At 35.7% G+C, this 13,794-nt stretch overlaps 1 protein-coding gene across 1 annotated transcript; it reads right to left on the bottom strand.

Moving 5' to 3' along the window:
- Positions 1-222: 222 nt before the first annotated feature.
- On the bottom strand, positions 223-13,436 carry LOC140234449 (thiopurine S-methyltransferase-like). The gene is made up of 6 exons (XM_072314495.1): positions 12,925-13,436; positions 10,082-10,174; positions 8,927-9,059; positions 1,821-1,948; positions 903-1,033; positions 223-338 (listed from the first exon to the last, which is right to left on the bottom strand). Exons 1-6 carry the CDS (start codon positions 13,434-13,436, stop codon positions 223-225), a joined length of 1,113 nt encoding a protein of 370 aa, XP_072170596.1.
- Between the last annotated feature and the right edge of the window lie 358 nt (positions 13,437-13,794).

Raw genomic sequence — 13,794 nt, forward strand, 5'->3', positions numbered from 1 at the left:
TACTGATTGGCAGGGGTCGCGAATGAAAATCAACTGTGGCCCAATCAAAAAGCAGCACCCTCCCTGTTGTCACCCCAATCTGTTGCGGAATGTGATTGCCGGCACGAAGAACTAATTGATACTACTCTGTACAATCAAACTAGTGGCTTAGAGTGCTTTGGTTGTGGTAGTTATAGTGATGTGATGGTGGTCGTGGTGGTGTGTGCGTGTGCCCTCGTGTCTTTATTCACTCTTGTGCTTAATAATGAAATCGTTTTCAAAGAAGTACTCGACTCCCCAGGACCGTGTCCAATCCGTCATGGCATCCACGTGCTCGATTTGCTCGACGACAAACGAGTCTGAAGAGAAGAGAGAACAACAGAATAACACCAATATTTTAATATGTCTTGCTTATTAGTACATACATTGATCACAAATAATGAACAAAACGACAGTAATTACCAACACGTCCTTATATTCAAGTAAGCACAGTGTACATGATGTCCCCTATTATATTCCTATATGATGACATTCTGTTACCTCCTCGCTTGGTTCCAGATGGAATGTTGAGAAGTATTTAGAAGAAGAAGATGATGATATGAATTTTGTGCGGATTTGTATACATACATAATACAGGCACAAACGAATGACTGAAGAGATGCTAATACTAATACCTGAAAATTAACAAACGGACAATGAATAAATGCAAAAAAAAAAATTGAATTATATTGATGGATCAGTATATATTATGTAAATTTATTGATAAACAAACAGATACACAGTTACTTCTATCAATGTATATCATACTTATTAATTATGCTGTAGACACGTAAATGTGCAAATGATCATCCACCACAAATGCATAATCATTAGCTGATAAATAGAGGGTAGCGATATATGGGAAGAAGATGGTTAGTACTTACCAAAGAGTCTTTCAACCTCTCCAGGAGGGGCGTTGTGCGGGGGACCAGCGAAAACAGAATGCTCCAGTTCGAAGCAGTCGAGTAGGTAAGACCCTTTTTGGTGGAGTAACTTGGAGATGACGTCACAATATCTAGAAGGTGAGAAGATTGGGTTGAGGGAATTTTTTTTTTTTTTTTTTTTTTGGCGCGCGCGAACTTATAGTTACGTTGCCACAATTACGGGCTCTTGCTTTTGAAAGAAGGTAATTATAAACTTCATAGACAAGAGACCCCGAAGTACACTCCAAAGCTGTCTGAAATGTTGTCGCTTATAGACGCTGATTCTCTGTCCGAAGAAACTATAAACGGGTTGATTAACCTATGAATTATCTGTGTATTAAAATGGCTGTCTTTTTTAATGTCTTGGTCACACGATAATGGTTTCGCTTGTGCATTGTTGCCCAGAAAAACAAGCCAACGACCAAGGAAGCATTTCATTACCTGGAAAACTTGAAGTCTGTCCTTAATAAGTAACTGTCTGCCTGGTTGTTTATTTGTGTCTTTTTTTTTGCAAAAAAAGAATGGCAAAATGTTCTCAACCTCTCAGTAGCTGATTCTCAAATATACTTGAAAGAATGCGTATCTTGTGTGTTTTTGATAAGGCTGAATACTGTTTCTAAAACAGAAAATAGCACTCGCACATTACAGAATTGCACTGTTAACCTTTATTCTTATTAGCCAAATCTTATCCTTTTAGTTAGTGCCAGGATTCATCTTTATGATATGAAAATACTTTGGTATTAATTCATTAAGGTTTGACAACAAGCTAAATCTACTTGTAAAATAAAGTGACACGATGTACTGTCTGCAAAATTGATATATTCTAGGAAAAAGAACGTAAATTTTAACAATGAAAAGAGAACTGAAAGTCGTCTTCACCTTGGTCGATCGCTTGGGTTCATCGCCGCGTACGAACCTCGGTCCCAGATGCAGTCAAACTGGCCGATGAGGTCGCTCGTTATTTTGAAGAAATCACAGCAATAAATCCTGACGTCGCAGTCAACAGCCTGCAAATCAAAAGGAAGATACGGACGACATTTTAATGATATTGACTGGCCTTCAGGGGTAACGTGGTGTGCACAGCAGTATAAATAAATGTTCATGTCATCAAACGTTATACCTCTAGTGTATGGTAAGTGCAAATGAGTTGGTTTTGGCTAGAGCTCAAATTTCCTGTATTTCCCGAGAAGCACAAGTAAGGTGAGTCTACTTATGATGATCTTTATTCTGTACAACATAATAAAAGAGAACTAAAAGGGGTACATAAAACTTGACCACTGCTTGACCTGCTGTTAATCTGTAGTTGTCGGCAAGTTAGTGTTAATTTCTCACACGCTGTTAACAATAAACTGATTCGTCGCACATTTTGTGCTTGTGCCAAAATGTTGTTGTATAGAAGGAATTATTGCAGAAAAAAAAAATGGAAAGATAGTGATTTTTAAAAGACTATTAAGTGCGATTAAAAAAGTGAATGGTGTTGAATCATATCACCTTGTTGATAATTTTAATTTAGGAGTCTTTGACGAACAGGATTAGTAATAAGCTAGCCTTATCAAAGAAGCTAGTGTCCTCGTATTTCATTTCGACACTGAGCAATGCAAGAATGTGCATTAAGTAGAACGGCGCCATCATTTGATCAAAGTTTTACAGTTAACTTTTGTGGTAATACAATCTATACACGCTATAGACGGCCTGTACTACAGTTGTTAAAGAGCGTTAATCTTGAAAACAGTGCGCTTCCAACGCCAGCTTTCAACGTCATTTTCCAACTATGGATGACGTGCTTTCATCATTGTAGAGCTGCTATTGCTGTTACTATTAGTATTTTCTGTAGCAGGATTTTTTTTTTTTTTTTCATTTCGTGTGTTTACTATACTTCTCTGTTTTGCGTGTTTTCTTGATTTTTTTTTTGTTTGTTTTTTGATACCTCAGATTCCAACAGAAAGTATACACAAAGTTGGCTCACCGCAGTGTAATCGTTCAACGCATGCATTTGACAACTCTCGTAAAGATCAATACACCTATAATGAATTCCATCTAATCACGTCAATGTAGGCTGAATACAGCCATGGTGACAAATTTTAAACAGTGATGGTAAATCAAGGCCAAGTCCATTTTTCTTTTTTATTTACTTTTCCCATTGCTGTCATCCACCAGTGCTTTGCTTTGATTTTTATCAGCGCCTATTCTGGTTTCAAGACGTTCATTCATTAATATCACTGTCATTATAATGAAGGCCTATTGATACCAAGCCAATTCTTTACACTGTAAGGATAGTCACAATGTGGCGCCGAAATGCGGACCATAGAAAGAGGAGAAAAGAAACGTTCAGCCATGAAATCAAGGCTACTACTAACACGCTAGATGATCCCTCGTGAACATGTGTCACTGTTTGATCATCAGTAAATCAATACCGCAAATCGACAGCTATATCCTCGTGTCCAATATTCTAAGGATAAAAATATTATCTGTACACAGTATCCTAGGAACACCAAAGGAATCTAATCTGCGATGGTACGATATAAAGGACCAAATTGCAAAACGCTTAAATCTCAGGAAAATTGGACGACCAGAACCAGGCAATAAAACAGAAGAACTTTACCTCGCAAAAAAAAAAACAAAAAAACAAAAAACAAAAAAACAAAAAAAAAAACGCTTAATTCCTTGGTCCGACTTAAACACCTGTACACGAATATCCAGAATGCATTCGAGTTGCGCGTCTAAGCTACGTCATTTTTTTTTTCCGACGGAGATGAACATAACATATACAGACACTTCTGCATTTGACAACATAATAATATGTCTTTTCGCAGCAGCATAATGCAGTGTTGATCATAGCAACATTATGTTGATAGTGATGATGATGATGACAACAATGATGATACCAGTGTTAAAGTCATTATTACCATTATCATTATCATCGTCATAATTATCAGTAGTAATAGTATAAAAATAAAAAAGATAATGATAATAATAACATTGATACTTATTTCATCATTATTACCATTATTGTTATTATTATTATTATTATTATTATTATTATCAATTATTATTATTATTATTATTATTATTATTATTATTATTGTTATCATTATCATTATTATTATTATTATTATTATTATTATTATTATTATTATTATTATCATTATTATTGTTATCATTGCCATTTTTACATTATTACTTATCATCATTACCATTACCCTCCTATTTTGAAATTATCACCAACACTGAATCCCTTCAAACAAAATTTGAAGACCTACTTATTCACGTTATTATACAAGCTTCTATGCACTGGACTCGTACTGCCACTGCCTGGTAAGGCGACCAGGGATGACATCATTCTCACAGCGCCTTGTATCCAGTGGAAAAGGCACTGCAAAAATATAAACTATCATCATCATTGTTATTGTTGTTATTGTTATTGTTATCATTAATATTACTAACATTACTATCACTGTCATCATCATGGTCATAATAATTTTCATGATTGTAATTAAGCTCGCACTGATTGAAATGATTACCATGATATACAGATAACTTTTTATAATTATGTCAGAGTGTTTGGAAAACCTTTCGTGTGCTACCTACTTTATCCGAGAAAATGAAATCTGAGCAGCAGCTTTGATCTGCTTATCAGAATTATCATATCTCTTCACATTTCTTGATGAATATACGATGCTCGTTTCGCTTTATCTAATGCATGAAAAAATTTGCATTGGGATAACTAAAAGATATTTTGCTTTACATGATGTCGATACTATCTCGGACAAAAGACAACGTACTTAATCGACTTGACGCCCTTTACATACGTTGATATTATCAAGGGATAACGTTTACCCACTAACAGATACAGTTTAAAGGGATAATATGGTACTGGCTGAGGCAGTAATTCAGCTTTTAACTTTTTTTTGCAAGATACTTAGAACCACTCAATGAAATTTAAAAAAAAAAGCATACAGTTCTACGAGGAATTCAAAGTTCATTTGATGAAAATCGGTTTTGAAATAAAAAAATGTTGGAAACCTAAAGGCTCATCTCAACCAAAATCGTACCATCATCCCTTTAAGCTATTGTGCTTTAATGTACATAGGCAAATCAACGAACTTATATTTCGTCATCGCCTGAAAGAGGCAAAATTCAAAATAGGCTGATAGACACAATTTACTTAAGCAATCTAAAAAACAGGGGGGGGGGGAGGGGTAAAAACCTGCAATATGAATTAATGTCTCGTCGTATGGGAATCCATCAATAAGTTGGAGAGAGAATTATACATGTAATCAATTTTGTTTAAAAGGATCACTCAATATTGATTTGCCTTGCAAATATTGGCGTTTTTGAATATTTATCTCCTTGATGAGATTGCATGAAAGAGAGGACGCTACTTTAATACACAAAATTATAAAGTGATGCTCCAGATCAAGTTTATCTAAATTCTTACAATGCTGTAAAGCTGATTTCGCATGTGTCAACGGCAGAGTGACGAAGATATAGTACCATTTTTTCAGCATTCATGGAGGGAGAAAATCATTTATAGGATTTTCAGACCAAGAAAAAAAGAAGTTAGCCAGTGTTATTTTCCCTTTAACCCTCCTCAACGAGAACGAGATGAAACGAGGCCCATGCCCCTCCACAGTGGCTCGGTGTCAATCGGGCACAAGTATCATATTTCGGGCACAATATCGGCAGGAGCTATAGACGTAATTAATTTTTCCTGCCGGTTAATCTTATTTTTGAGGCGCTGATGACTCAGCGGACTATTAAGCAAGTGATCATGTGCGGAAGGAAATTGAAAGGGGAAAAATAACGGCGTTTTATTAGCGCGAAGAGATGACAATAACGGGACAAGCGGACAGTTTGCCCACTTTGCCTTGCGTATTTCTTTGTATGTACTCCGCTGAAACGTACTTCTACCTTCGATTCATCAAAGACTGCCATCGAAGAATATGATGACAAGATTATACACTGATAGGCCGTAAACTGCAGCTGTCGATGAACATGAATTCCCCTTTTACCTTTAAATATTTCTGGACGGTCTTCTCACATCATTTTCCTCAATAACTGGGTCATTTGGACAATATCATTATAGAAGACATTTTATGTTTGCTACCACTACTAATCCCTTTACAACGGCTACCGATATTCATAGTGACACTGACAATTGTTATGATGACGATGACGACGACGATGATGACGGCGGTGGTGGTGGTGTTATAGTGATGACAATAACAATAATATTAATAATGACAACAATAATAACAAAACAATCATTATCATCATCATCATCATCGTCATCGTCATCATAACAAAATCTATCCAGGGTATAGGTCTCGTCAGTTGAGCTCTGCACTTTTTGAGAACTCCACCACTCTATTCAAGAATTCCGGCCTGGGTCAAAGGGGGACACTGTGAACAAAACATCGTGTCCAACGATGCACGTATTCTGTAGGATTAGACCCACGGCCTTTTGGTCTAATAGTCAGGAGCTTGCTCCACTAGACCACTGGAACCACATCATCAATTACAAGTACTTAGGTCCTGGGGTCCCGAAATGACTGACCGGGGTGAAATCTGCTGGCCGACCGCTGACTGACCACTGACCAAAATTGTAGATCGGCTATAGGGACCAAAAATACTGAACGACTATTGACCACAGCTATGAATCGATGGCTCAGTAAAAATACCGTTCAATAACTGACCGAATATTGACCGAATGGTGGCGAAAAAGTAAAATTGTAGGCTCAAGGACTGCCAAAAAGACATGCACTGGTGTCCACATGTAACAAGTAATGCAGCTGATATGCTTCTCAGGACAACCGCTGTACAGCAGTTTTCAATAATCCTCGAAGCTCACGTGAGGTGGACATGTGGTCGCCTGTTCGAGTAATTTTGACTGATTATTGCTATGCCTTCTAAGGACAACAGGACTATCGCGTTCTTCTATCATCCATGATATCTATAGCATTCAGGGCATATTGCCCGACGAACCAACCCCACAACATCACTACTACTACTCCTTACAGATGTATAAAATGATAACCTAGTTATTAACTAAAGCGAAAACAAAATTTAGAAGTAATCATACTTATGATGATGCCTACATTAACAGTGTTCATGATATCAATGATTATAATACAATATTATAATTGCACACGCACGATCCATAGCATATTTTAATGTTATAATTATTATCACTTTTTCTGTCTCTGGTATTATTATCATCACTACTACTAGTGGTAGTTGTAGTATTTGGTAACAGTTTGACAAACAACCTAGGATGTAGAATAATTCTTATTATCTGATAATCCATATTATATATATATATATACATATATATATATATATATATATATATATATATATATATATATATGTATATATATATATATATATATATATATATATATATATATATGAAGAGTTTGTTTGCAAAAACCGATAAGTACATATTTGTCAAATGGAGATAATATATTATTTGCGATTAAAGGTCAAGAAAAATAAAGAGAATAATAAGAACATTTTTGCTTCTTCTGACCATAACTTCAAAAATATACCTTTATATGTAGTGACCAATATATCATTTAAAAGGTATCATTTTGTACTTTGTGACAGAGACCGTACTTCAAAATCTTCAAAAATGGACTTATCGGTTTTTGCAAACAAACTCTTCATATATATATATATATATATATATATATATATATATATATATATACACACATATATTATAAATGTGTGCGTGTATATATATATATATATATATATATATATATATATATATATATATTATGTACTAATAGATAGATAGTTAGATAAATTCGTGATAAACGATATGAAAATATAATGTACGAGTATGAAAAGCCGCACAGCGAGACACAAGAAGTCTTTAATGCCCTATTAACTGTCACAGCGTCCTTCTAGCACCACGTTGTGTGTTGGTTAGGGGCAGAATGCGGTTAGGAGTCCGTTAGTCATTCTGTGCGTGTTGTCTGCACCATTAAGACGAGGTTGTCTACACCCCAATTCCAGTAATGAATTAATGTGCACATTGTAATTTTTAGACATGAATAATCTGACGATACTCGACAGTTCAAGGGTACGCGTGGCATCGTTATTGATGGGATAATCACACCACCAGTCACTCACGACTAAAAAAAAAAAAAAAAAAGAAAAATAATACCTGATATCCAGAAAAAACAACAACAACACCCAACAACAATGAAGTTATGAATCCCACGTTAGTATATGTATTAAGTTTCTATTCCGGGTAGCCTTATTAGTTTCAGGATAATGTTTGTTTTGTTTTGTTTTGTTTTGTTTTTTTCATTCATGGTAGACTTGATGCACAGTACACGTCATAGAAAAATCATGAACAAGACTAATGTTTAGCAATGCGAGACTTAAAAAGACACACAAAAAAGAACGAAATGTCATACGCCTACAGTAAAAAAAAAAAAATGATTACATGAACACAAATAACTTATATTCCTTCAAATCCACTCTGTAGAGAGCTTAAGGAACATAAATATTTACAAAGCAAAATTAATTAATGACTGTAAATATAGTCCCATGAGGTGCAATTAGGGCGCTTAGTACTATGTATAAAGCATAATTACTATTATCGTCATTTTTACGTAAATACGCACGCCTACGTTGGGATTTTCGCCTAATACTGCTAATAACGGCGTTTTGCTCTCTGACTAGCCATTTGCACGTCTTGTCATGGGAAGAGTATGTCATGTAATATAACCTGGGACAGTGTCTGTGATCATATGTTTATTTAATTTTATTTCTTTGCCAGTCTTTATCGCCGTGATCAAGTGAATATTTATGTAGACATATAAATAAATGATTATGTAGGCCCTATGAATACATGATATATATAATATATGAATATATATGACATGCATATAAATACATATATATATATATATATATATATATATATGATCTTAGTGAGTAGTTATGTCCAGTGAACACTACTTCACCTTGAACAGACTTCCGCCGACGTGATCGTCGACGTCCTCGACCGTGAACTGCAAGTCGTGCTCTTCGAAGAACTGCCTGCATGCCGTCTCTGCGATTTCCACTCCGGTGACGCTGTAACCTTTATCAGCCAACCTGGACAAGAACAACATTGACGATAATTAATAATTACAGAAACAGAAACATTTAGACTAACCACAGTGATAACAACTGTATAATAATTAAATAAATATGATGACTGAAATATGAAAATTTTAACCACCATCCTCAATTATCATAGACCTGCTTCTAATCATTACTGCCATAGTCACAAAAATCATAAAGATATTGGTGGTAGTTGTGATGGTAATAATCATAGTAACTGGTTATTATGATATTAAACTGTTATAACCACTATCGAAACGTGAAATATTAAGAATGAAAGATACATTACCATTATCATTGTCACATAATAATGACATCTGCGCATAGTAAGAGAGAAGCCAATATTTACATGTCTATAAGGCTCACTTCGACACACTTCGTCTTCCGTCAGTGATTAGACTGGGTCCGGATCCTAACAATTGTCATCTCTCTTATTAGTTCCTTCTAGACTCAAATTATCATTAGGAAATAGGCATCGTTTTGTACCTGATGCTTTGCTTAGCATTAGTGGCTCAATAAAAACGCCTGTTTGCAGATATGTGACGTCGGTAACACAATCATAATGATACTAATAATAACAATAATAATAATAATAATAATAATAATAATAGTAATAACAATGATATTAATACTAACAATAATAATAATAATAATAATAATAATAATAATAATAATAATAATAATAATAATAATAATAATTGTATCTGTTAACAAATACGATTGACAGTCATCATTCCTAACAGTAATGATGATAATTCAATTCAATTCAATTCAAAATCTATTTCGTTGTCATTTATCTATTTCATAATGATAATAATGATGATGACACTGATAGTAATGATCTATAATAATGAATGATAATAATGATAATAATAATGATAATGATTATAATGAGACGAAGAAGAAGAAGAGAGGAAGAAGAATGGTAATGGTTATAAAAACAGAAATTTAGATATCATATTTATGTTTTCTAAGTAGTAGCAATAAAGAAGTAATAAGCTCGTCTGGATTACCATTTCAAGTCTAACGTCTTTCCACAGCAGGGCACGAAGAAAGATGGCTTAGTTCTGCCTTCCACTAGTCTGCCTATGTGTTTTACCAGCATTCTACCAATCAAAATGAAAACAAAAATAAAAGCACATGTTAGCACAGCAGCGATAGACTGTACATTATGTAGAGCAACTGAGATACACGTCGGGAAGCAAGTCACTGAACGGGTGCAGCAATTTGCGGCACTTTGACTCTGCTAATCAGACAAAGTCAACAGCCAAAGTAGAATGGGACGCTTGAAAGTTACGCAATAAAGTTTTGCGCACTATTATCAGTTTGGACGATGTTCAAGTTCAAATTCAAGTTTGTTTTAATTTTCTCCATCTCAACATAATCAATAACATTTTCGCACAATGTTCACATTTTGAGTGGGTGATTAACATTGTAACTTATCCCATTTCATAACTAATCCATTTCAAAGTAAAAACAGATATACACACAAGCAAATGATTATTATAATGATTATTATAACATTTATTGGAAAGGTTCAGAAAAAAAAACCCACCAACACAATACAGAACAACACAAAAGGCAACTGTCCACCTACATTATGCAATCACATCAATTATCGCTCATCCCACTGCATTTCTTTAGTGGATTGCTGATCATGTTGATGGACAGCGTCATTTCAGATCAAGCCTGGGAACGTCCAAAGTAAGTTAAAGCCTTCGTGCACTGAAGGTTTCTATGGAACTGGAAGGACAGCAATAGACAGATACTGCGTCGACCATGTATGTTGTCATGTGACTCCGTTGGATCCCATGTACACATTTCCCCCATTTTCATTTTTTTTCTTCAAAAAGTAGTATATTCTGCCATTCGTCTAAAATAATCTTACAAAATATTTCTGCTTGTAGCAGTTAATGGCCACTCAATATTCATGGTGACTTTAATGACTCAATCAAATTTTTTTTTTTAAAAAGTGAACGGTAAAAGCTTCATTAGACTTGGATATACAGTCAAACCTGTCTATAGCGGTCATCGCAAGAGAAAAGAAAAAGTGGCCGTTATAAACAGGAGGCCGCTATACAGGTTCCTTAACATGCCTTTCTCTCGGAGGGATTTTTTTTTTCTTAGTGGTCCTATACGACAGGTGGCCGCTGTGACAGTTGGTCGCTAAGACAGTTTTGACTGCAGATGAACAAGACAGTTATGACGTGCATTCTTTGTTTTAAAAACTGTTAAATCTCGATCATGTTTGCAAATTAAATTGGTTATAATATCATTGTTCCTTAAGTATCAACATCTCTCACAATTATCCTGTTTTATAAGTAATTGTTATAATGAAAGTTTGGTGAACAAATTTGTTCAATTTACCCTAATCATCAATTAAGCTTTTTGGAAATTAAGTAAGAAGCCGTTTTATGTCCGAATTGATTTTATCAAAAACAATGGAATGTAAAGAAAAACAATCACGAAACGTTCCTCTTTTTGCGTAAGTGCCATGGTATAATAACTGTGACATAAGAAAGTAAAAGATTGCACGAAATTTAATAGAAAACTTACACTATATTCCCATCTCTTCTTGGTACAATATTAACCATAATTAGGAGTAGAAAAACATTCTTCTACATACCAATAAAAAATATCTTTCAGCTTTGATTTTGGACAGGCTATTCAATCCCATGAAAGACCTGTAGTATCTACAAAATGTCAAATGTTCAGGAGAACCAAAAAACATGGCGGCCAAAGCACTACAGCGAATGGGATAGCCTTTCCTTTGACAAGCCGTGGTGGCTTCATTTTTCGGGTATGCAAGTATGGATTTGGACAGGACATCCCTTAACCGATTATTTGACCATTAATTTAAAAAAGTCATTTTCACCAAAATTTCAGATACAAGCTTGTCACCCCAGCGACGATTATATTTGGTTTTCTTATTCTCATGGAATGGGATAAAGCCGTCTGATGTGTTCTTTATCATGTAAAAGCAGCATGACAACGTACGAAACCAATACCAACGCTACAACACTATTCTGTACTTCCTTGATGAAGTATGTAAAAGAAGCATAGCATAAAAACTTTCTTCAAAAGCTGTTTGTACTGTATGCATGTGTGTATGTACCAGCCTCGACGCTACGCTTTTCTCGTTCTTGAACGATGTGGTGATCGGTTAGTTCCCTAGAATAATACATGCTGTAAAAGTCTGAAATCTTTGGGAAATATAGTGTAAATCAGAGTCCCTAAAACAAATGGCCTATACTAGAATAGACCTTCCACCTTTCTTCATTGGTATGTTGATGGTTACTTATAGCCATTCGCTGCTATGGCACTTATCTCAGCTAAGAAAGTAGTTCATGCCAGAATAAAGTGTTTTGTCAAAATATAATACAGTAATTGTCATTGATGTGAAATTGATAATCAAACTGTACAACCAACGACCATCCATGCACAAGGAAAGTCTTGAAATAAGACGGATCTGCAGATGAAAATCTCACTAAATGTTAAAGGGATGGTACGGTATTGGTGGAGTTGGAAATTGGGCTTTTAAGTTTTGGCAAAATACCAAGAAAACACTTATGAAATAGTACAGAGCATACCATTTTAAGAGGAATTCAAAGTTTATTCGATGAAAATCGGGTTCGGAATGACCAAAACATCCAAAAACAAAGTAAAACAAAGCGATCGTAATAAAGTGTGCTCTTTCATATTTCATAAGAGGTTTCTCATTTTCTCACAAAAAAAAAAAATGTTAGAAACCTGAAATTAGGTCTTAACCAGAACTATACGACCCCTTTAAGGACGTCTTTGATAAGAGTTTTGAAAGGACAATCATAAAAAACCCAAAAATCTCAATCTATCATACCTGTGTGGTACTTTCATGGTGAACCTCGTCTTTCCTCTTCTCCATTGTTCCAACCAATCGTCAAGCGACATGTGTCCATCGGACACTTCACCAAATTGATTCCTTCGTAACGATTGGCCAGCTGCCGTTGACTGCGAGTCCCCATTGGTTGATCGCCTCTCCGAATCCGCAAGATTTGAATCTCCGTCAACTTGGACAGTGCCATTGACTGTCGAGTTCGATGGTACAGTCCCAGCCATTGCGCTTGGTGTTGTGTCTACCGATTCCGCCTCGGCTCCTGAATAAGTAGCAGATGAACTAGCCACACGTTCGGAGAAGTTGCTATCTGTGGGTGTCGATTTTGGTTTTGTGGTTACTGTGGCCGGTGTGGCAGAGGTATCAGCTGAGTCGCCCTTTCTGTTGTGCCCATTTGCGAACGAGTTCGCGGAAGAGCTTTTCCGCCGTTTCGGATTCGGTTGTGCACCCTCCTCCACCCGCTTGTCTGAGCTCGTAATGTCAGCGGACGAGCTCATCTTGTGCAATGTGTATCCGCGTTCTCACCTAGTTACCAGTAGCACACGACGCTGACGCCAAAGTAAGGCCGTGGGATGCGTCTCGCTCAGGTGTTTAATCTATCACGCAAAGAGGAGAGGTGGGGGGGGGGGGGAAGAAAGAAAGTTAATCATAGTTTCACCGACATGTTTAGTGTTGTTGTTGTTGTTGTTGTTAATTTTCGTGCATGACATCCTGGATTTTAATTTACTTGTTTTACCTCGCACAACTAACATTTTTTTTTTGTTCACTATGAAACAATGATGATATCATGGAGGGGAGATTATCCCCTTTTTATCATTTCACCAGAAATACACTACAAAGGAGAGGACACGTATT

Source organism: Diadema setosum, chromosome 10 (assembly GCF_964275005.1).
Source record: "Diadema setosum chromosome 10, eeDiaSeto1, whole genome shotgun sequence".
Lineage (NCBI taxonomy): Eukaryota > Metazoa > Echinodermata > Echinoidea > Diadematoida > Diadematidae > Diadema > Diadema setosum.

Coding starts and splice junctions, on each gene's coding strand:
- LOC140234449 (XM_072314495.1), bottom strand. CDS start 13,436: ATGAGCTCGTCCGCTGACATTACGAGCTCAGACAAGCGGGTGGAGGAG. Junction 10,175..12,924: donor ACCATGAAAGTACCACACAG/GTATGATAGATT, acceptor TTTGATTGGTAG/AATGCTGGTAAAACACATAG. Junction 1,034..1,820: donor AACCCAAGCGATCGACCAAG/GTGAAGACGACT, acceptor CTCACCTTCTAG/ATATTGTGACGTCATCTCCA.